The sequence below is a fragment of the Adelges cooleyi genome, unplaced genomic scaffold, assembly GCF_023614345.1.
Source record: "Adelges cooleyi isolate 19-005CV unplaced genomic scaffold, UGA_ACOO_1.1 ACOO_flye_CR_arks_rails_tigmint_CR_PRNA_30, whole genome shotgun sequence".
Lineage (NCBI taxonomy): Eukaryota > Metazoa > Arthropoda > Insecta > Hemiptera > Adelgidae > Adelges > Adelges cooleyi.
In genome coordinates, this window is record NW_026095971.1 from 5,792,899 (window position 1) to 5,819,382 (window position 26,484).

Genomic DNA, 26,484 nt, shown 5'->3' on the forward strand with positions numbered 1-26,484 from the left:
TTGTTATATATCGTATTAAGTATTTCAAATATTATGAATGGACATAAAATGTATTATCAATGCAATTAGGAAATATAAAAATGTAATTTAGAAGACGGCGCCCAGCATAGGCAATTTAGCTACATCAATGAATATGTGTAAGGGTGGTCCTTAAGACATGGTGTTGAATGGCCGAAAACATATTTTCCTAAATATTTTTGATTTCTATTTCATCCCTGAAGTCTCCCTGTTTGCACATCAAGTGTTTATTCATAATAGGAAAATATACGAATTTCCATACGTTTTTAAAAGTGTATACTACTAGGATAATTCTTAGCAGGCGATTAGCATTTTTGTCGAGTATTTATAGAAATCACATGATTTTAATATTAAACGTTCGAAAAGTATAAAATTGGTTTTTCATCAGATTATACTGGTAGTAAGCTCAATTTAGAACTTGTGTAAAATTGTATATTATTCTTAACAATTATGAATTTGACGTAAAAACAGGCAGGTCAATATATAGATTGCTTTTTCTCATACAAACCTGTATACTGTCGGTTAATAGTTAAAATCTATAAAAGCGTTTTGGACGTCATGTGTAAAAGTATATATTTATGTTTCATTACTTATGTCGTATGGCGTAAATCAATTTTAAAAAATGTGTTTAGTAATAAAATGATCAAAAGAGGTTTTAATAACTCAGTAGAAACATTTTATATACATTCATCAAAGTAATTAAAAATTGTTGTATTAATATTTTAAAATGATATCATTTTGTAAAAGGAAAAATAAAATACAGCGTAATTGTTTTATTGCATTATTATAATATATTTTTAACAAGTTTGTGTGTAAGTTATAATAATTAATTTAATTTTTCAGTATATTAAAATGAGAACAGTCTAATTGCCGTAAAAAATAATTATTTGTAATTTAATATTATATATATATATATATATATATACAGTTTTATACTTGTTCGTCTTCTAGGTTTTTTTGTTTGGTATTTATTTTCTTAGCTTAGGTTGTAAAATCAAGAGTGAACCGTCGGCATTGCTTTTTGTGTGATTGGTGAGTGAGCCCTTAAAGAAATTGAAAAGCACGGAGTAAACGATCTCTGAAAGTTCATTTTCTCAGTGAAGAATTAAAAAAAAACGACGAGGATATAGTTACTAACATTTCTTCAATCTCCCAGTTTGTTTTCTCATCAATAATACCATTAGTCGAAGCGCCAATACGGCGAGAGATCTGCGAAACAGTAATATCGTTATTCCTTTCAGACTCACTAAACCTACGTTTTATATTCATTTCTATAAAACCCCAAGGGCTTACCCTCATCAGTTTGCATAAAAAAACTCCACTGTTGTTGATATAATATATATATATATATATATAAGATCATGCAACGGAATAGGCTCTTGGGGTATTGACCATGTTGAATGGATGGGCAAATATAATTTTACACGCCAAAAGCAGACCGATATGTTTTTGCTTTCTTCCCCCAGGTTTAAGAACGTTGTGAGTGCTCTAATGTACGCGTTGTATTGGATAAGCACTTAACTGAACCTGAAGTATATATAAAAATAGTATGACTAAAATTTCGTTGTACAAAATATATAGTAATAATTACTACAAATCGCCTAAATCAAAAAATTAGAACAAGAAGAAAATTTTATGTGATCATATATTCGCTTTACTATTTTCAAGGTGTATTGTATAGAACATTTTTCACTAACATATAACATAAAGCTAAATATTTTAATCTTACATATTAACATAAGAAAGGAGGATCTATGTTGAAATTTAATGTTTTTTTCAACTTTTATAACTCATATATAGTTTATTGTTGTACGAAAACAACTCATTCTACTTAGAACATAACTTTCCTAAAAATACTCTAATTTAAGTTTTAAAAAAACATTTGGATTCTCCAAAATATTTCCAAAGTATGGCATAATTTTAAAACTATTTTTAGTTAATTGGACCTTTTATTGTAGGGTCCCTTAATAATTTATAAGTTTTCTTATACCTTCATAGGTTACCCAGTACAATGCTTGTCTTTACAGAAAAAAAGCATGAAAACAAAGTGATAACCAGATTTAGTAATCAATTTTACTAACTAAATAATATTTTTACTAAATATTTAGCTGGGTTATCTAATTTAAAGTTACCTAAGTTAAAAATTTAATTGAAATTATACACGTAGTCTTAAGTCAACTAAGAAATCCGATTGTTGTTATTATGTTAGCTATCATTTTATTGATAAAACAATACTTTTTTATGCGAACTTATTCTATTTAATTTATTATACATAACATTTTTTTTAAGTTATCGCGATGTGTTTCTTATAACTGTTTATCATAATAATGGTTTATGACGGAAAAAGTTGTTTTTGCCAAATAAAATCTAGTGGTGCTTTTGAAATAACTGGAAAACTCGTATAGTTAATTATAGAATATATTATTTTGTATATGTAGCGAGGAGGAAAAATAATTGCTTTCTCAATAAAATATTTTTTTTTCGGTGGAATATTTTTTAAATGTGGGAGAATACGCTATAAATACCAATTAATAAAAGGTTCGATTAATACTGCATACAATATAATATTTATTCAGGGAATCAGTGGGGTGTAAAGAGGTTGGATGCGTGTAGGAAGTGGTTTAGGCATGTTATTACACTATAGTTTAAAATTGAGAGCAAATCTTAAGTTTCCTGATTTAGCTTTAAAAACTTCCACAATAAAACCTATTATGTGTTTGTGTAGGTAATCACACCAAAATAATAATACGAAAAATAGTCGAGTTCATCGTAGTTTTTATGAAAAAAAAAATGATAAAGTAATACTGAATTTGAAAAAAAGTAAATATTTTAAGTGATAGAATCGGGTTAGAATTGAAAATAAAGATGAACGTTATTTACCGATGTTATAGAATTACAAAAACTATAAAGTTTCTCGAACTTTCAACAAAAAATCCGAAGTATAAAAAGGTCTTATGTTACAGGAAAAGTTTTAAATTACCTACTGCCTACTGCCAACTTCAATCCCACCGTATTTACTGAATATCAATATAAGTTGTTTAGGTCGTGCATCAATATTAAGTGCTTTTAATGTCAAATTAAACAGAAGATAGAAATCATAAGTTCAATCATATTTCTAATAAAATTCCCTGCTAAAGATCAATATTTCAGAATTAGTAACTCGAATGTTAGTCAATATAATTCGTGTAATCGTACATTTTCGGGTAATGGTTTCAAACGTAATAGCTCGAAAACCACTGTACGCGTTTCACTGTTATGTCAGCGTACTTAATATAGTAAAGGAAATTGCACTGAAAGCACAGATATATGGGTTAACCATTTGAGATCTACATCCTGTCCGCATAAAAGACTGACGATCAGACGATTAGCTTAATCATAATCATATGGCGTTGAAAAATACGCCTGTGTTGTATATCAAATGTTTATAGCACTCTTATCGGCGAATTTTTTTACAACACTTGTTATTATTATTGTTGTTATTATTTTGATAGTCAATAGTTTTATTGGCAGATGTGATAGTAAAAGAGTATTGATTTTTTTTTTTTAATGCGAATCTCTTCAAAACATATAAAACAACGGTAAACATTTTTATAGTCCAAGCATGTCTTTTATTTCAGATTTCTAGCCTCGTAAAATACAGTCTGTTTCGGGTTTAATTAAAATTCTAAACCATAAAATGCTAGTTAAAAAAAAAATAAGTTTACACAGTGAAGCACAAGAAATAATTCACTGTAGGTATATTAATACTGTATTATATTACATAATATAGTTGGGACATAGTTGATTTTGGTAGTTGTTGTATTATGGCTTTGGGCGACAAAGAGTTTGCAGGATGTTGATGATTTCTGCGAGTTGTTTACGCAGCGATTGCCCGGGCAGATTTTACATAAATTCTTAATGTATTTTACTTTGAAATTGGGGCTTTTGATTGTTTGTTGTGTCCGCAGTTTTCACCGATAGAGGGTGAAAGGTCTAAAATAAACAACATCAATCGAAGTACTATGTGTTTCTCACTTTTGACAAAACACAGCGATAGAATCCATACAAAATAGATTGATTATACGGGTGTTATTAATTTCGGAGAAAATTAAAATATATATATATGTAGAATAATGATTGCTAATTTATGACGCAACACCGATTTTGTTATGAATAAAAATAATTAATTCCACAATAAACAGCTAAATTATAAACATAAATAAAAACATTGCACGAAGAACAGTTGTTTAAAAGTGGTACAGGAAGAATAAATCTCGAATTACTTAATTTTTCTTATGATCATTGTTTTGTCATCAAATCTATTCAAATTGTATTTATAACGAGTAACCTTGAGTAGCCTCAAGGCTGACCCGTTGAGTTACTACATAACTAGCCGTTTATAGTTGCCGTTATAGTAGTACTACTTGTATGTTTCAATTTTGTGTTTGAATAGCTATATTCGAAAAGGTGTCATGTCTCTAAAATTATATTGATACGAAAAAAGGTTTTCTTTTCAATTGTCATCAGCAGTGCCTATAAATTAAAAGGTCAATTTTTTCTTCGTCTTAACATTGAACAAGCCCCATTCCAAATAATGGGCAGTAGTAAGCAAATCATGAAATTAAAAAAAAAAAGTTTTTCAGCTGATTCTGCAACCACGAAAGAGCATTTTCATAGTCCGTTGAATTACCGAACATACCGCCCCTTATCTCTTAACCCCTATCTCCTATCTCTTACCACCCATCCCCTACCCCTATTTTTTGTCCTATCTTTTACCCCTATCTCATAACTCCTATAGCTCACCCCTACCCCTATCTCTTAACCTAGCTCATATTTCTTACCCCTATCTCCTATCTCCTACCCCCTATCTTTACCCCTACCCCCTATTTCATATCTCTTACCCTATCTCATATTTCTTACCCCTATATCCTATCTCTTACCCCCTATCTCATATCTCTTACCCCTACCCTCAATCCCATTCCTACCCCCATTCTTACCCCCAACCCCATCTCCGTGTCCATAATGCTTTTTTGGTAACTTAACATTTAATTTATATTTATTACAGATAAGGTATTATAATATTACAATATTTTAGAGGTTAATTGTAAGAACGCATGAGCTATTTTTCTCAAAACCAAAGATTTCATCAAAATATTTAAATAACATTGTTTTTATATTATATATCTATTTATTATTATATAAATTCTGATAGTGATGGGATGGATTCCGTTAAACTGTATTTCAATATTTGTATAATATAAAATACAGCTGAACAAACTTCATAGAAATTTATTCATCAATATAAAGCAGTTTCGCAGGAGGTTAGTTTGCTTACAAAACGTATTAGACTGGATTGATGTATGATGACAGTAAATCAATAGACGATTTGTACTTTAACATATTAATCTATTTTATATTTAATTAAAAAGTATCAATCATTTAAATATCTATAACATTTTTTTTTCAATCGTAAAACTACTGAATGTAGTAACCATACCTAGGGCATAACTGCAGTATTATGATATAGTTTATTTAAAGTTAAAATTAAAACAAACGTCAATGATTCGCTGATTCCAAAAATTATTTTTAACCTCAAATAGGTACTGAAAATTAATTAAGTTATCAAATGATGATCGACCATTGTAATTACAAAACAATACGAATATGAAAAGGAATATAATAAATGTATCTGAACTCTCTACTTCAGTATTTAAGACTCATACAATAATATTTTTTCTTTTGATTTATCGTAAAATTTAATCAAATTGGTAGTTGGTGAAATCCATTAAAATTCGAAAAAATGATTTAAAACAAGTAATAAAGAAAAATATCAATAAAATGTAATTTATACTTGTATGGCTGTATAGTGAAATAATAACTGTGAGTAGCGTACGGTAATATTTTTTTTGAATTATTAATTCTGGAGTTACATTACAACTCATTATTAATATTAAAAAAATTTAAATACGGGATATCGATTATATTTTCATATTGAGTTTTTATTGTAGTTTTTGGCCTTAATGTGTGTTAATGAAATGTAATCGTTAATTTTTATTTTGAAACAAAAGTAGTTCACAGAAATTGTACACTCTGCCTTGTACACTTGACGTCATTTTGTCTCTGTTAACTATAATAATATTTTGCTTACAGCGAAAGTATTTTTTTAAAGAACGGAATTTTTAAAACGAAAATCATGTTTTTCTTGTTAAGTTAGACATTTATGTTGCATAAATAATACCTAAAGCACGAATAAGCAATTTATATTAAATGAATATAAATGGAAGAATAATATTATTATATTTTAAAAGTTCATTTATACCTGTTATAATTTTTATTTTTATGTTATACGTCCCCAAGTTATGTGTTGAATATATTATTTAGTATAGTAAATGAGATATAACATATACAACTAACCTCGGCAACTCTTACCATTAAAAATATTTTTTTATAAAGAAAATACAAGGTTTATACATAACTTTGTATAGTTTTATTCTCAACTGCTAGTAGTTTGGTGGTATTGAACCTTGTTTGCAAAGCAACAGTGCTAACCGATTAGATATTGTGTACTTTTATTTTCATCAGATGGTTGTTACATTAAATCTGTTACATTAAATTAGTGTGTAAGTCGATTTCAGTAATTTTACAGAGGAGCGATTTTAAACTTTGACCAGCTGCCATAAATCAGGATTTCATTTAAAGCATTTGATTTTTATGATTATCTTATATGATCCTTGATACTTGATCACATTAGAGATACTCAAGTGGTTTCTTTCAAGTTTAAAATCGCTCCCCTGTAAAATAACTGAAATCGACTTACACACTTATTCACAGTTGTTACAGAAATATGCAGGCCGAATTGTAATTATTTAATGTATCACAATTAATTTTGGTAACTATATCAACTGGCAACGATCCTACTTATTATTTATTTTTAATATTGCAGTGTGCAGTTATTATCCAATGCCTACCTATAACACTTGTTATAAATATTGTAATAATTTACTTCGCTCGATATAAACTCAAAAAAAAAAAAAAAATCATGTTTGATTTAATAAACTTAACTTTTTTATGTTATGTTATCTAGATGAAATATTAATTGATAATTCAAAATATACTTCCATGTATTGCTAATTCAAAGTGAATCTACCGAGACTGAAAGACCGAAAGTCAGTGTGATAAAAATTTGTATCACCGCTTTTTTACTTGATTTTTTTAAGGTGTTGAATAAATTATGTTGTCATTCATTATATCATATGAGTGGAAACATTTTAGTAAAATACAATATATATTATACAGGGTGATTCTTTATCATGAACCAGTCAATATCTCACTGGGTTTAATTAATAATTGAATTTTTTTTTTTATAATGTTTTTATAAAACGTGATTTCAATTTTTCACATTTTTTTTTTTTTTGTTTTTCCCCCTTCCAACTTAGTTTTTTTGTTGGCAACTTTTTAAACTTAAACGATAACGTATATATTTTATTAGCTTTTTAAATTGAGAATAATGTACTAACATTTTTTACTGGTCGATAACCAGTTTCGGATAACTATTTTTAAAGTTATAAGAGTTTTAAAGTTAGGATGAGAGGGGAATTGCGGTTGGAAAATACACGCATATAAAAATAAAAATACACTCCATTTTTCCTCCTGCCTTAAATTTGAAACTTTAATAACTTCAAAAACAGTTATCCGAAATTGGTTATCGACCAGTCAACATTTTAAGTACATTATTCTCAATTTAAAAAGTAAATAAAATATATACGTTACCATTTAAGTTTCAAAAGTTGCTATAAAAAAAACTAAATTGGGAGGGGGGTAAAAACAAAAAATATTGTGAAAAATAAGATCACGTTTTATAAAAACATTAAAAAAAAAATTCAATTATTAATAATTAAACCCAGAGATATATTGACTGGTTCATGATAAAAGAATCTCCCTATATATAGGTCTTACATTATTTAATAAAAGCAAATCCAAAGTGATCGGTTATGGAAACATAGTTTCAAAAATAGACTTACGAACAAAACGAAAATGGTTTTTTAGAAAATAATTTAATACTCTGACTTCGAGGTCTGTACTGATACTTTCGCGCCGTAACATGATCTGCGGGTGATTGTAAATAATACTGTTGCTCGAGCAGCTCTATGGCCTACAGCGTTAAAATAGAGACTAAATAATATCGAACGCTAGTATAGACTATAGTTGGCTTACAGGATTGTTGGTGAAATTTCCGTTATCTGGTTAGATTGTGTTACGGTTTATGGGCAGAGGCGAAAACGCATAGCGAGAGATGTACCGACGGGGGTTACACGAGAAATATAATAAAGTAAAATCATACCATTTTGGATCATAATCGTTATTGTTCTCATCCCCTCGATCAAACACAATTTCCGTTCCTCCTACCGCACTCATCCATTAGCGGCAACAGCTCGATTATCTATTGACCTTTACTGCGCTTTATATTAATAGATATATAAATGTGTGCACAGCACCAATACCCTCATGAAAATCCCTTCCTTCCGCTGCGTCACGGTTAGGTTGGTTTGTTGACTAATTAAAAAATGTAATAATTGATATATTATTACACTCTTGATTAGTGGACCCATGATGTTTAAAAACATTGCTATGACTAATAACATATACATATATTATAATATAAACATCAAAGCAGTCTTATTACATATACAAATAAATATGTGAGTTAGCCGCCGATTGTATAGTAGAATTCATTAAATAAAAATATATTTTATTTATACGTGGAACGCTCAAAATAATAGATAAATTGATTGTTATAATAAATAGAACTGAATAAGAAATGGCAATTAAAATATCGTACAATGAGCGGTAAAGCTAGCTTAAAAGTTAAAATACAAATTAATTCTATAATTTAAATCTTTCATTGTTAATTTATTTTATTATATTATATTACTTATATCATTATATCTTTTGGATATGGTTAGATGATGATCAATGTATCAATATAAGTCATTTATTATATTATTACAATATATCAGCCTATTATTGGCTGTAACGTGTATACTTTATTGTAAGTAAAACTGAGTAGTGCTACTACTAGTGTGCATCCTACTGCGATTTGGTTAAATTGGTATGATACGTTATTTTATATTACCTTTGTAACGTTTCTGAATTTAATCTGTTCAATTTATAGTTACATCATTTCCAATATAAATATATCTTCTAATATCAGGTTTCTTCTAGTCACCAATAAACGCCTATCGGCTATCGGTCCGGGACACAACTTGTAAAATAAAATAAAAATACCGGTGGATATTCTTAAACAACAAATTGTCTTTTACTTTACTATAAACCTAACCTTATTCCTTCAATAACTAATAGTTGCTAATTGCTATTAGTTTCAAATAAACCTTATGTCTATAAGGTTTATACAACTGTTTACTGTACCGATATATTATGTATTGTGGAAAATGAACAAATAATACAAAACTATTTGTTATTTGCAATGTCCACAATAAGCCTAAAATTTGTTAAAATGATAATGTAGTTTTCAAGAATCATATAATTTTGGTTCTAACTAAAATCTTGTTGTATTGGGTCTTCTAAAAATGCACGTAAGCCGCTAATCCTAATAATGTACATTGTACTACATTCAATAATTCACGTCAATAAGAATTTTAGTGAGATCGAATGTTCGTGCGGATTAAGACAATGCTACCCATCCATAATTCATCCACGAAAAATAGGTTGGCGAGGGATAAAAATGCGAGGGCGGTATTAACAGTAACCGCATACAATTTTTACAATGAACAGAGAAGAGCTTTATCTTTGGGGTAGTATTTTTTAGTTTTTTGATAACTTATGCACAATCAAATTTTTCATTCGTAGAAGATTCATTTTTTTCATTTTTTCATTTGTTCATACAAAATATTAAGTATATAGATATCAAGCCTACTGTAAATCTACTGTTAATACTGGCCTCACATACTTGTCCCACGCGAAGCAGTTTTGTTGTGAAAAAATTGTAATTTATCTTATAGAAATGACTGTGATAGTCTGACAAAAAAATATCAAAGTATCCTCATTGCTGTATTAATAAGTCACCTGTCGTCAAAGGCGACTAAAGTGACGTAGAGCCCTCCGATAAGAGGCCTTCTAATAGGTCACTTCTTCTTGAGACACACCTTCCCCGGCCCTCAATCAGCACCCAGTGCTACTAGTCGGTCCGCGGTCGTAGGGGATCCCTTCGGGGCGAACCACTAAAGCCAAGGAACACCTACTACATTAATAAGTAGACATACTTAAAACTTCAAACTTTAAATTACGATTTTTCGAAAAATTACCTATACATTACTTCTTAGAAATGCTTTGAGTAGTGTCCTCTTAAGGCTGCAGTGACAACGCACATCGTTAACGGCTCTAACCCGGCCACAGTCGATATTTTATTCTCTGGGCAGACAACTGTCTTAAGATAATAACCACCGTCCTTCTTCCTGACATAATTAATTAATAATTCTGCCAAATTCACGATCGATTTATAGGAATATCTATAGACTCTATAGTCATTGTACAATATACAAATCACGTAGTTTAAAAATTAAAATATGATTAGTTTCATACATAAAACTTAAAATACTAATTGATTTTGAAATGTTCCAAAGAATGATACAAAATTCGTTTCATTAAAAAAACGATTTTAATTCTTTTAAAAACAAATACAACCAATTAGTAGAGTTTCCGGTAAAACGATTTTAATTGAGAAGCTAAAATAATCTTAGTTACAATGCAAAGTAGTGGCCGAGTTTTTATAGGTCATGTTGGCTATTGATTAGTTGACTAATTGTTTTATAGCACATTGGTGAAGTTTTAGACGAGACTTTGACTCTATTAATAAGTTTAATAACCTTAGTTTATAGATAAAATTTGTATTAACTTCCATGGTCCATATAAAATTACTCATTAAGATATTTCTCAATAAATGTAACGATTTTTTTTTTCTTGTATGATTATTAAAAAAAAAAATGAATATAAAAGTCATTTTTACAAAAACTAAATCGCATTAATTCACTTTTAAGAGGACGCCACACTGGCCATTTCTAAGCAGTAAAGTATTTACAATTTTTCGAAAAATCTTAATTTAGAGTTTGAACTTTAATGCATCCTTATTAATACAGTAATGAGGATACTTTGTTAATTACCATTTTTTTTGTCAGACTATCACAGTCATTTCTATAGAATAAATTACAATTTTTTCCCTTCAAAACTGCTTTGCGCGAAATAATTGCGCCTAATACAACCAACGCTATATCATTCTTAAAAAAAGTTAAAAAAGTCCTTTCTTAATTAATTATTCATTAACTGGTTGAAATATTTAAAAAAAGGGCAATGTTAGAACACAGACAATGTTGTTGTCTATATTATGTACAAATTTGGTTTCTTAGTTTTGATTATAGCTTTTGTAAAATTAATCCACGCAAGGCGGGTTTTTTGAAAAAAATAACGGGTGTGTGACGTCTTCTTAATTTTTTTAACTTCAATACGTTTAAATCCTCATTTCTCAAATACAGAAACAACTTTTAGGAGAGGTCTATGTTAGAGCATAGTAATTTACAGCTATTTTTCACACAACTGGATTATTATGTACAAAAATTCTATGTTTTAAAAGTAGTTGGATACATTAAACTAATAATTAAATTTAAATAGTTTTAAAAAAAATAATGCACTCATCCAATTTACAAAAAATGTATGTATATATAAACGTTAATGAGAGGTTTAAATGTCAAATCTTAGACAATCAGTCTTTTATGTAGTCAGTGAGAAACTATTAAACGATCACGCACCACTGAGTTAATATTATAGAAACTATTTTCAATACGATTACTAAATCGACTATAGTTCATTATCTAACTACAGCTGCGCTACTCTCAAACACTCTAGACTACGTTTAATTACACATAAACGTAATATATTGTAAATATACTACAAGTAAATATATTAATAAACAGTTAAATTACTTGCGGGGATTTCTTATTTAAATACAAATTTATAATAAATCTACTACAATGTTATCCAGCGAAGCGGTAGTAGTGTGGAGCTAAGTAAAAAAATTAGAGTTTGTTTTCGTGCTATAGTTTTCCTACTATATTCCTATTATAACAAAAGCTATATTTACTAGGTCGCAAGTAGAAAAACAAATTTCGACTACCGGCCAAGTAATCTAAATTAACATTTTTTCATGACTGGTTTTTATGACAGATTTTTATTTGTTGGTAACAATGTATAATACATATTAAATTACATTATGGTATTTAATTAGTTCCTATATTATATATCACGTATTTTAAGGCGCTTATGTTGAAACACTTGTTTTTTTTTTACTTAGCGACCATTTACATTGAGTTAACAAAGAGTTTATGTTGGGATTTAAAATACACTAATCATGTATATTGCATACAATATGTCGATTTAGTTTGGGCATGCTAACAGCTAATGTAATTGTTTAATGTACCTACATAAGTATTATAGGTTTGAGTAATACGCAAAACTATATATATTTCGTCTAAACGACATACAGCACATTTTTTATACACATTATAGAATCTTAGTTTTATCAAATATTTAATATCTGTAAATAAACTAGAAATGTCATATACTTAAATAAGTGTAAAATAGTAGGTCTTCACTTATTTATCAGATATATATTTTACGACAGTTTCAAGAAGAAAAATAAATGACTTGATAAGGACACAATCTAGTTGTGACGATCAATGATTAGAAAATAATGCTGTACAAAAATGGGTACGCGAATGATCTTGTTAAAAGTGTTAGAAAAATGGCTTAATGCATTTGATTTTTGTATTATTATCTCTGGTTCTTCCAACAATTTATCGAGAGGTGGATAAAAAGAAAGAGAGGAGCACGCGAAAAAAGTTTCTCCTCGACCGTTGGACCACACACAACGGAATACGCATAAATCGTCGGTGAAAACTTTATTGCTTCATAATATCAGTCCTGTCTACCCTCATACTTAAACGCATAGTCTCGTTGCCAGGGTTATAAATCGCAAACACTAAAACTCGGGTCATTATTATCTGTTTAATTTCAGGCCATCATCTATATACCACTCGTTTTAGACATGCCTAAACACTAATCAAGTGTATTAAAAAATGTCATGAATAAAAATAAATTATAAATTTTCGTTTTAATTTATAATCACTATAACGTCAAGCGTCTTGGGACAACAACTCGAGTACATTGTATGCATAACACAACTGCCGCGATCTCGTTATTGATATTTTAGAGTTTTAGTGATCTATAAAAAAAAAAAAAACATAAAAGGCGAAGACAATATTCTTTATGTACACATCTTATTGGCAACGCCGTGTAGATTTTATTCTTTACTATACAGTAATAAAATAGTATATGACCGTTACTTTGTACTATATAACATATATAACTATCTGGACTGAGCGTGAGAATATTATATAGTTATCATTAAAAAATACATCATAATAATATATCAACACTCTCAAAAGATTTTCCAAGCGAACGACATGACGTTATAAAATGAACCTTTAACGTATACCTATGTTTTTATTTCCTGCCCTCGAATTACATTTCACATGCACAAACGTTTGTTTCGTATTGTAATCGACGGAGACCCAAAGTCACCGAATTTAAATTCTACATTGAAGTTTATATCTTTTAAGCCATCTATGCTAATGCGAATTGGAAAGTTTTGAAATCTAGTCGTTGACCATAAACTTGGGAACACTCTGACTTACCTTATATCCATAAAGGAAATGTCGCCCGAGTTATGCACCACTTGCGGGAAAACGGCATGATGGATATACGCAGTACATCATAGTTTCGGTATAATATATTATTATTATTCAAATGTAAATAAATCACATTGTTTTAAACGACTTATTTTATATTTCTTGTGGTGACTCCGGTTTGAAAATCAAATGTCTAACGTTTAAAAAAAACTGTTAAATATATGAGCAATGTAATATACATTGCAGTGGTTGACTTATTGTTGCGACGCCCAGTAAGAATGTTGTACAAACTATGAACGATAAAAAGTTATAAAGTCAATAACGTCCAAAATGTTCTTGTTAAGTTAGTATTCTGCACTGTGTTAGGTTTTAAAATATCTATACTTTTACGGCTTTGAAGAATATAAACCTTTTGATCCGATTTTCAGAATCATTTTGATACGATGTATTAATATTAAGCGGAAATAATGTAGCATTTTAGTAAAAAAAAACAGCAACGTTAAATTGTATAAATAATATTATTTTCACTGTACAAATGTTATAACTCATATGGCAACGCATAAAACATAATTTTAACAACAAAAGTGGCTCATTATAATTAACGTTTGTATAAAATGTAAGGCGACAAAGCGCAATGAGTTATAGTTTAGTTTATTGTGATTCTGGTAAAAACTGGGTATGATATGGTTATATAATGATATATATATATTATTTTTCAGAAGAAACGCTAATAACACGAATATACCGTTAGGTAGTGAAAAATATTTTATTAAAAACTAAGAGCTATATTTTCGAGGTAATATATTATTGAAGTAAATAATATAGGTTGTAGGTGAGTTGTGGCCTGAGGTGTTGTTTACGATGTCGGAGACCGGTGAATTGCGGCCCGTCAGTTTTCGATGGACGCATGATTTGCGGTCCGTATCTTAAGTTAAATTTTTGAAAATATCGAAACTTATATACAGGATGATTTTTTTAAAGAGATCCACTCAAAATGTTATAGGATTTTATTTTTATTTTTCGCATTGTTTTTATATTATGTGATCTCGTTACTTTTAAAGTTATTAGAGTGTAAAAGTTTGGACGGGACGAGAAGTGCGGTTGTATAATGCGCACAGATTAAAATAATACTACATCTCAGTCTTCCCGTCCTTGGCTTTAGTCTTGAATAACAATCGAAATAATTATCCAAGACCGGGTTATCGACCAGTCAACATTTTAGGTAAGTTTTAAATTTTTGCCAAACCAGTAATTTGAAAAAAACTAAAAAAAATGATAACGATATAACCGCTCATCAGCCAATAGCATCATTTTAAAAACTTGACCAAAAAACATATTTTTGGGCGACAATTCAGCCAACCTACCCGTCGTGTCTCCTGGGTAACGCTAATAGGCTGATGTGAAGTGGTAATTATTATGTGACCGCAATTCGTACTTGATTTAGGGATTGGGCCGCAACTCACCAACACCGATGGTATAGCTGGACCATTGTGAGTGGAACCTAGCGTAAAAATAGTTTCTCAGTGATAATAAAATAATCAATTAAAAAACCTGGTTATAAATAATAATTAAGATGGGCAGTTTTATAATTTATAGTTACCACCAAAGAAAGCCGAGCAACGCATTTATAGTTATGTACATAAAACATCTTATAATATTATTGGTATCGCATCTTTACGATAGACGTGTTAATTGTTTAGTTGTTGGGGTTGTGCTTATAATAATTACTGTGTGTATCTCTGAGAACACTTACCTTTCTAAACGTTTCTTGCGGCCACGTCTCTTCGCAAAAGTCTGTGCCGGATATTTCTTTGTTGGCCATGTAAATGCCGTACGGTAAGGTGGCCACCAACGATATTATCCATATGGCGGCTATTATCTGCGCCGTCGTCCAAACGGTCATCCTGGGCTGAAACGGATAGATGATGACGAAAAACCGGTCGATAGCGATGGACGTCAACGTCAGAGTAGACGTGTACACGCTAGTGCCTTGAGCGTACGGGACGATGTGACAGAATATTTCGCCAAACATCCAGTGTCCTGTCAAAAAAAGAAACAAACGGGTAAAAAAACGTTAACCGTGATTGATATATTATATATACACTATACAGGTCGATCGCGTGCTGCTGGGTGTGTGTGATTTTTTGTCTCGAACGTCGCAACACGACCGTACATGCGCGCACAAAAAGACGTCACATAATACATTAATGTCGGTCATATCGCATAGAAGACGGCTTGTAACAGACGGCCCGGTTGTAGTAACGGGTTGCGGGTGTACTCAACAACAGCTGTAACGGCTTATAGGGACCGTCACCGCAACAGACATCGTGTTCGATTACGGTTTACTCGGGACGTCCACGAGTAATCCAGAAGGATAAGTCCCACTGGACAGGGTTCGCCGTAAAAGGGTTGGTCCTGTCTCCGATCCGCGAACGCTGAACGGGCGCGGGCGACTTACGGTCGACTGGCGGTCCCTGTGAAACCATTCAACTCAATTTTCTATTCGACAAATGCAACCTCCGAGGTGAACGCGAAACAATGGCCCGGCACACACAACGGGGCGAAACACAAAAAGGGTCTCCCGCAATAAATATCCTCAACGCGTCAAAAGTATAGGCGCCCGCCGCCGCTCTTGTCCTTTTAATCGCCTTCTGACAGCTACGAAAAATATGATTCGCGCTGTATAATATAATAAATTTATCCGTCCGGCCGTATTATTGATGTATATTGGGTTTGGAAACAACAAAACGATATCGGAGGGGCAAGAGAAAAATAAAAATAAAAATTATACATTATAGACTATCGTCCGCTACACGTTATTGAAAAACTAATGGACGGCCCGACGACGGGTCGGATTCCATATCTGTGTACGTAATACATATTATTTTACTAGCTATTTTCTCGCATAAATTACCAAAAAAAAAAAAAACATATACATATAATATATACATTATACATGTATCAAAAGCATCACCCCGGGGCTTTGGTGGCTGAATTTTATAATACAGAACCGTCAACCTCTCCGAGTGTTCGGCAAGTTTACCGTACAAAACACACACCAAACGTGCACGGCGGGCTTATTTGTTTTCAAAACTCACTTGCCGATGGTACCAACATGTATTCCCTACATTACAAGAGCGTTAACTCGATTTTTGTAGACGCGTATCTCCTGTAATTGATTTTCAATAAAAACACTGACAAAAACAAATACGGCTTAAATTTAATTACGGTGCTGTATAATCCTTAAACCGTTGAATTTTGTTTTTCTCTAGTGAAAGTAATTTTTCCCTTTACCAGAAAACATTATTTTTGAAAAATAATGGCAGCGTATCCGTTGTTCCCAAGCAAATTCATCATGTTCACCGGCTACCCGAACTCGGAATGGAATTGTTTTCATTATACTACACACATGCTGCTATTGTTTTTCATTATTTACCAATCAATCTTTCCAACGCCTAGGGTCAAAAATATTTTATTTTCGGACGGCAAGAATAAAGAAACGAGTTTACCAAAACAAGAGCATACTACACGAATTTTCCATTGATCGATATAAACTGTATTGACTATTGAACTTTCAATTATAACTAACATTAATGGTGTCATTTTAAAACGAAAAGTAGAGGCCATAGAAAATATACATAATGTATTTTTTTATTGGTTGACGTAAGAATTACAAATAGTTACATGATTTTTTAGACACAGCATTTTATGCTATTTTATGTCAACAATTATGTATAGTGGCTTAATTATGCGTAAACAAGAGTGTAAAGTGTACACAGGGTGGTCAGCACTGCTTAACATTTTAGTCCATGTTTTTATGTTATTTTAACTATTAAGATAATGGTAATTATACAACTTTTCAATTTTTATACTAATGACATTGTCATTCATAACGGTTTTATAGACTTTTCCGTAGTTTTATAGTTAAATAATTTATTATAATACCTGAAGAATATATAGTTTAACTGGTGGCTACGGTGGAGTTAATCACTCTAGGTTACTTAATATATTATATAATTTGTTCCTTTTATTGAACTTTATCTTCAATTAATTTAGATTTTGGGGTCAGGTTGATAATTATAAGCCAACGATATAAAAACAAATTTAAATGCTTTAGTTATAGTAATATATACTATAAATGATCAACAATTTTTTAAATTTTAATTGAAAGCAAAGTCTAGCTATACAAATATTTAAACGTATTTTTTGTTAAAATACAGTATGTTTTTCGTTAGGTCGTACAATGTACACGGATGACGGAGGTATGAAAAAAGCAATAAAAAGTGTCGTCATTGTCATATAAATTATGTTTTTCGAAATTTATCGCCGCTTACGATAATCGCGTTTATGACCTACAAAAGCCTAAAATATTGTTTTTGGTAAGAGTGGAATGCGCTGTTTTTTCTACTAGGAATTTGTCGGGATGATGCCGAGACGACACGGATCACCTGTGGTGACAGGATGCGAAGTTGGGCTGTACATCACAGTAAATAAGTTGACCGAAGCTTTTCCCACCTAACTACATAAAAGCGGACAATGGAGGGAAAAATATAGTACATACTTACCATTTTTTATACGTAATAGCGGCGTCACCATGACGAGACGTTCGGGCGTTTACACTGTGTTGTATTTGACTCTTTTTTTTTTTCTTTTACATTTATTTATTAGAAAGTAAAAGTTGCCTTTATACGTTAAACCCGGATATTAATCAACCGCCTTATTCACGCAAATACTATTAACATCATATTGTTTGCACAATTGTTATGTGAATGCATTAATACAATTTCATTACCAATTGCCCAAAACGGAAAATGCTAGCTCCTATACAAACTAATTTAAACGTATACCTCACATTACTCTTATTTGCATTACTTAACGTAATATAATAAAATTGTTACAAAGCATATTATTGGCATACTCTGAGAGAAATACGGGTCTAATGTATTACATTTTCCTATTAGACGTTCGATAAAATTAAAATTAGAGCAGTCAGACAAACAATTATATTTTTTTTGTTACTAAACAAACAAAACCTTCAAATGGAATTTTTCAAAGTTTGGATATTATACGTGTGCACTATACTATGTCATAGGCCTTGGCTATGTTAAGACACGCCATACCTATTATTTGTGTTTCGGTTAAAGTTTTTTCTATTTACGCTTGTATTTTAATTTTTAAATAATTTATCCATACCTCTTTTACATTTATTTTTATTTGAATTTCATTATTATTCAGCACAATTAATATAGATATTTCTGAAAGATTTTCATCTGAGGGATGTTCACCAATAATATTATTGGTTTGTGTTCTTATTTCTAAGGTTTGGTTTAAATTTCCAAGTGAGTTTTTAAGAGGACATCTGAGGTGTTATTTTTGACAAAAAACAGGTGACTAGTTCATCAGTACTAAAGACACGGTATTTGTAACATCATAGGCTATTAATAAAAATCATTTTTTTTGTAGATCATTGTTTTTATAGAGTCTTAGTCTTTAACTATGTTCACAATACACATTATGCGCTAAAAGCGTTCAATTGCACTAAAACTTTTGAATCTCCCAAAAAAAAAAACTAGCAGTAGACGCGCACTTAAAATATATAGTATTATAAAGCTGTTTATTAATTACGGCCTTATGTTTAAAATTATTTTTAAGCAGTGATTGTAACCCTATAAAGACAATAATTCAGATTACGTGTTTGGCAAATATGTTCACTGTGCTCCTAGATAGGTAAGTAAGACATTACTTCTTATCATTGTTTACTCGTTAAGTGTGTTTACAGAATATAGATAGGAACGTTAAAGAAATAATTATTATGTCACACGTAAATGAGTACGAGCCGGTACGTCTGTGTATTATGGTAAAAATGTGTAATACAATAATTAATATAATAATTATTATTCAGTTTTCATTAATATATATATATATATATTTAATACTGAAAAATACCATATGATTAATAATAGTATACATTAAAATTTGCAGTGTATACGTCTATATATAAATCAAATATTAATAAAATGTGTTATACGAAGTGTTTTAGTTTTAAAGGCACATAACGTCCCACGAACGGTTTCTATTACAATTATGTTTTCATAAATTAATCTAGAACTTTCAAAAAAAAATCTGAAATACGAATTTTAGAATTTTTAAATAATTATTAAAGAAATAAACAGTACGTTCGAAAATCGCATTGTGCAAAAATTAGTTTTTTTGTAAATAAATAACAATCAACGTTTGTGTAAAACAATTTTTTTGTTTAGTTTAAGTATTGGAATAATTGTAACAAATATATGTAGACAACTTTTATGGTGGCCATTATATGGAATGTTTAATACTTTAATTATTTAATTATTTTAAATAAGTAACACCCTCTAGGGGTACATAGTATTTTTAACATGAATAAAATATGCTGAATCTTATATAGGTGTTTTGTCATAGTGTCATAAATAAGGATTTTTATTTTTACTTGGATACAAATTATTGTGGATTGTAAATTTTTTAATTTTAATAATTACAGAGTAACTGGAACCATGTGTATCGTTGGTAATTTAATTTGAGTTGTATAATAGAAAGGATAACTTAACTAATAAGAGACTATCGCTGGGTAGTTAACCTTTTACCCAAAGGTTTTTGACAAAGGATTTAGATAGTTTGACGTTTATGGGGATATTTTGAGTACAAAGTAATGCGGTGTTAATTATATTAACATGCTTAACCACAATACAATTAACTAATATGAATTAGATAGAACACATCCTAATTTCAGCCTTTCCGTTTTAAAGTTATAAACTACAAGTACCTTGCAAGTTGCAACTGTACCACAATGATACAATTAGCTTAGTTACAAGATAAAAGCATAATATCCGTTTAAAGAGTATAAATAGCGAAGTGAGCAGCATATAAAGTGGATTTTTACAGCTTAATATCGTCATTTTGTTCAATAATAACCTACTTAATAATAAAAATACAGATTAATTCATGTTTTGTCTTTAAAGTTTCATGTAATTGTATTTCATCGTTTATTTATAAGAAATATATAGTTACATAATGGTTCATACGCCATGTATATTTTAACATAAATTATTACGGATATATTGAAAAACAAAAAATAATTATTTTAAAAGAAGGAACCTAAAATATTCAGAAGAACCAAGTGGTTGACAAAATAAGAACTAATTAATTTAAGTTTATAATATGTCCTATTAATTTATAACAAACCCTTTTAAACATATTACTATAATAATCATTTGTATGGCGGCTTTTATTGCGTTATTTAATGTACAAAAGTCCATTGTCAAATATAATCTACAATAAGTATTTAAATTAAAGTATTTGTCATGGTTATCTTTGTTCAGTATTTCAGTGTCATAGATGACACTAACGTCATAACACATGAAATTATGGAAGTACTAAAATTAATTGAATTTCTCTGGACCAATCCATTAGGCTCCAGGGTTAGCCCCAAAGGAGCTTCAGATGCTTTTAAAGTGACACGGACCTTACAAACCAAGTCCACGAAAAATTGCCATGAATGTGAATAGAAGACCCTAAGCAGTGGTATTTAAGAGTAACTGGGATGGGATGACTACTGGGATAATAAATTCCATTTAAACTTAATAGACCTTAGGTCATCATTGGGTCTACCAAACGACAAAGCATTTCAGAGACCACTAAAAATGTAGATAAATATGCCAGTCAGAACATAATCCGGCGACATGAAACAGGTGAAATAGTTTGTAACTATCTGTTTAAATATGTTAAATATAAATTACGCATTGTTAAGCCCACCAGTACAGTGGCAATACTTCTATCTAATGATGAAATGACAATTTATTATTCTTGGTAAACTTTTTTTTCAAACTTATCAATATTTAAAGACTATATTTTAATATTAAAATATTGAAAAACTTGAGTTAATTATTATGGACCGATATTAAAGTGTATATACATAACAAAATTTGAAATTTGTATTACTTACGACTGAGTATATCTATGCATAAACATTATAATATTTTTCTCCATTATTTTAATTTACAGTAAACTAAGAGTTTATTGCATTGATTAAACATGTCTTCACCTAGCCTGCGTTTTCGTTTCATATACCAAAGTCTTTATTGTATATTTTTAACATAACTAATTAAAACTATTATTATATTGGTTGTTCATTCAATTGATTTTAAATGATTATTGTACTTATACAAACTACTATCAAGGTTACACTTATTTTTTTATATATTTATTTACACATAAAAACTTATATTTTTTCGTGGTTGTTAAGTTACACTTAATTCTCATTTTATCCAAGCCTAATATCTAGAAAAATAGTCTGAATTGCTCTTAAATAAAATCCTATTCCTAATTTTTATAAAACGAAATTAATTGATATGCTCTACTCAAATACATTTCTGTACGATAAAGAATAGCCTTTGTATGAAATTACTTTTTAAGTAAAATAATTATTAAATTAATAATTCTAACAAAATAGAAACAAAGTATTTATTTAGATAATATTTTAATAATAAAAATAATTATATCACTCATAAGAGAGGTATAAAATATAATATTATACTGACAATAATATTAATGTAATATAAAATATTAGCATCATGTCTGTAATAATACAAATTAAAATAATATGTCAGTACTATCACATACAACTGTGAGCGAAATATTCATTAATTTTAATATGAACCATAATAAATGATAGCGAGGATATCCTGTTTATTAATTATTTGTGTCATAAAATAAGAAAAATGTGTGTGGTACATTTTGTACTACACACATTTTTCTTAATGTTTGTCTTTTCTTAATCATTACTATTCGTAGAAAATAAAAATAAATACAAATCTTTAATACAGTATGACCAACATCATTTAATGACGGTTTTCATAAAATACAACTGTGTAAAGCTAATAGGCTTAAGGGAAAACGAACGAGCTTAATTGTATACAAATAAAAACTTAAACGTGAAGTCACTATTCAAAGTCTACTGAACTGATCTCAAAAATATGTTTTTTGTTATAACGTTTAGCATCTTGCCTATGGGAGCTAAGAGGCAAAATTTTATTTTTGTTTTCAAATATGTCATAAAAGCGTTTATATTCTTACTTTCTTATAGTTATTCTAAATAATATATTTCAGTAACTAAATAAACAAAAAGGTCCTATAGCACCCATAAAGAAAGTAGTAAGCTTGGCTACCTCTTTGGCTATGATAATAATATAAGAGTTTACAAATTTTAGTTCAATGCTAAATTTTATTGAATAATTGTTTATACAATGCGCTTAAAAATGTTAGTTTAGAGGCTCCTTAAGACTAAAGGATTAAGGATTTGTTATATGGATTTTTCACATCGTTAATCAAAATAAACATAGGTAGCAAGAGCAGAGATGACTAAAATATTATGTAAAGTTGTTACCTTTTTTTATAAACTGGGCTGTTTCAGAGAAGATGCCAACATCATTCTAACTTTTAATTGGACTTTCCATTCGAACGTGTAAGTTATTCAAGGGTAAAGGAATACAAGCAGCATAAAAAAACATACTTACGAGATGGGTATTTTTTTTTTTTTTTTTACCTATCTACTTATCAATAACTGTGTTGTTACAAGAAATCGGTGGATGGTGGAAACTTAATTAAAATTGAATTATTATATTGGTACGGGTGAGAAATGTTTTTACGCTTCTCTAGACTTGACGCATTAATTAAAACTTCTATTGTTTTTTTAACGAAAAGTTATACAAAAGGTACAAGACGAGTAAGGAGAAAGGTTGCCGAACGCTATAACAAAAAAATATATTATATATTCTATAGTTCAAACAAAAAAGTTCTTTTAATAATTTCAATCTGATATTCCAGCAAAACTTGATAATAACATTATAAATATATTACTTGTATAATATACCTGTAAAAATAATTTGCATTAATGATATAAATTTAGTTACGTGTATACTTATGATTCTTAATTAAAAGAATTTCAAAGCAAAATGAAATATTGATTTTATATAATAAATGTGACATTAAAATCACATCGAAGCTAAAATTGCAGAACGTTAAAAAGGAATCTAAAATACTAACTACAATTGAAATATTATGTACACTTTTTTTACCTGTAATTTATAGTTTTCATTTTTCTAAAATATATATTATTACAAATTTATTAAATAATTTAAAATGTATACATACTTGTTTTGAATAAAATATATCGATTATTAAAATAAGCATATTATTTTAGAATAATAGTTTCCACCTAAAAAATAAATCATCCTGGTTTCGACATTGCATTATATTATAAGTATATTATAAGGCTTTCTATAATAACTAAAATTATTTATTTTTTATTTATTCACTTTAATACATTTTTATAATAGTTAATACATAATATTACCATATACAAATTTAATCATTCGTAGTATATCAAATACATTTTCTAGTGCGGAGAATATAATATACTATTCTATAAAGAAAAAGTAGGCTAAGGCATATTCAGAGCGACAACAGTTAATGGAAATAATGAAATTATTAAGAGCACATCTCATGTAGGTTTTGAGCATGAAAAACGAAGAGCTCTTGATTAATATGGAAGCAGTGACACGAATTTTGATGGGTTTAATTATACCTATTGTATGTATATAAATATTGTAGTATTTTAACCTCGCATTATGCATGTGTATGGTGGTTGACAGATAATATAAGTAGGTTTAATTTATAAAATAATTCAAGAGAAAAGTATAACAGCAAAGTCAGTGTTAATAAAATGTTACTTGTATTTATAATTGGGTAGGAAATTGTATCCTTTACCATCGTCATGGCAACTTTTAACGGCAAGCAACGTCGTATACAATATCACTTGACAAGTTAGTTAAATGAACACTTTAACATTGAAATGTATACTTTAAAATTTTAGATTAGAATGTGAACTGAGTAGGGATCGTTTACCATTATAAACGCATTTATACATTTTTAGTTAACTTCTAATAGTTTACTGGATATAGTTAAAACAAAATAAAGGTTTGATATTATCGTATATTAATAATACAATTAATTACAATTAATAGCTAATTATACGGCAAATTAGAATAATAATAATATTTATTTATTCCGTCATTACAATTACAAGTTACAATATTATGAAATGGAGGTAGACTTAATATTATGATGGATCTCCTCAAAAGCCCATGGTTGTGCAAGAGGAAACTAATCTAAAACTTCCAAATAAAATAAAATAAAACTATAAGAAACTAATATGAAAATTACATAGGAATACTGGAAATGGACTATACAATATTACTTACTGTAAGTAATAAGTATACTATACTGCAACATTATGTTACTCTACCGCCGTAATAGTTGTCAGTTTAAAATTGAGCTATTGCCTTCAATATAGTAATAACAATAAAGGTTACACATTTTTTTATAAATCCAAATAGTAATGATGGATTATACATCATAATATGCAATTGTAAATAAACGAATTAAGTATTGATTGATCGTCTATGAATTTAATTTTAGTATAAAATAGATTGATGTTGGTGGACAAAAGTATTTATTTTATAATCAATCAGCGTAATATGGATACCGACTATAAAAAAAAAACCGCTTAACTATAAACTGAATAATATCATGTGTTGTTTCTCTTTCTACGAATGATTTTGATATTATTAATAATTCATTAGTTTCGATTGTTTGCAGTCATGGAAATTAATTCAATGAATGCCCAAAAATAATGTCTATGTATTTACCTAGTTTCACTAATAATTGGTATTCACAACATTAAAAATCAAATAATATTTTGTTACTTTCTTATATCAGATCCATTTGTTTTTACAAGTAAATGTGATACATCTATTTGTTTTGATTGTTTTCCATTCTATTGTAATAACTATTTTGTGAAACATTTGTTTTGCATTAACTACTCGAGTCGGGCACTTTTCATCAAAATAGTTGACTGTGAGTAATGTTTTTAATGCCCAGTTCGAAGATGGTTCGTTATAACACTTTACAACTTTGTTTGGTAGATTTTTTTGGTGTTCGAGCTTCACTTTACGTTATGGTGTATACATTTTTAAATATAAATTGTATTTTATCATAATCGATATGCACAGCTAACAATATTGGTATTCAACAAAAATATATGCATCCACGACTTACAAAGGGAGACATGTCAGTTTAGAATATCCAACAATAGCTGATAGTTTGTGGTATTATAACCACTATAGTCATTCAAACGGTATAGTATTCTTTGTAAAGGTAATCCATTAAAAAAAACACATACCCATACATGGGCTATGACTTATGGGTATATACAATAATACTATAATCACAATTGAATTATGTATTCATGTTCTTTTCTGTGTTATTGGAAAAGCAATAGCGTCTACCCAGAGTAGCACAACGCACGCGCGTCAATGGTTGTCTGAGACCAGAATATAAGTTATTATAGTAATGCGTTGAAAATATTTTGTCAAATCTACTAAACGGTATTCAGTACTGTATTATTATGATTTATGAAATATCGCAGTATTGTATTATGTATTCTATTATAGATTATTATACATTGTAATATTAGTTTAAAATAATATGTAAGGTGAACAATACAAAATATATTCTATTTTCAGTTGTTCGTTTTAAATAATTTTCACACATGGCGAGCAGCCGATTTGTCCGACTGTCTGACGCCTATTCGCATAAAGCCGGAACTACCCAAAGGGATTTGATGTACACGCACATG

General features: G+C 29.3%; 1 protein-coding gene across 1 annotated transcript in view; it reads right to left on the bottom strand.

The window, feature by feature from the left end:
- The window catches only part of LOC126838802 (neuropeptide Y receptor type 2-like), a 96,308-nt gene that overhangs the window by 36,454 nt on the left and 33,370 nt on the right, over positions 1-26,484 (bottom strand). The window contains exon 3 of the mRNA XM_050573514.1: positions 15,508-15,794. Coding sequence (XP_050429471.1) covers positions 15,508-15,794 — 287 coding nt within the window. The remainder of the gene's footprint in view (positions 1-15,507; positions 15,795-26,484) is intronic.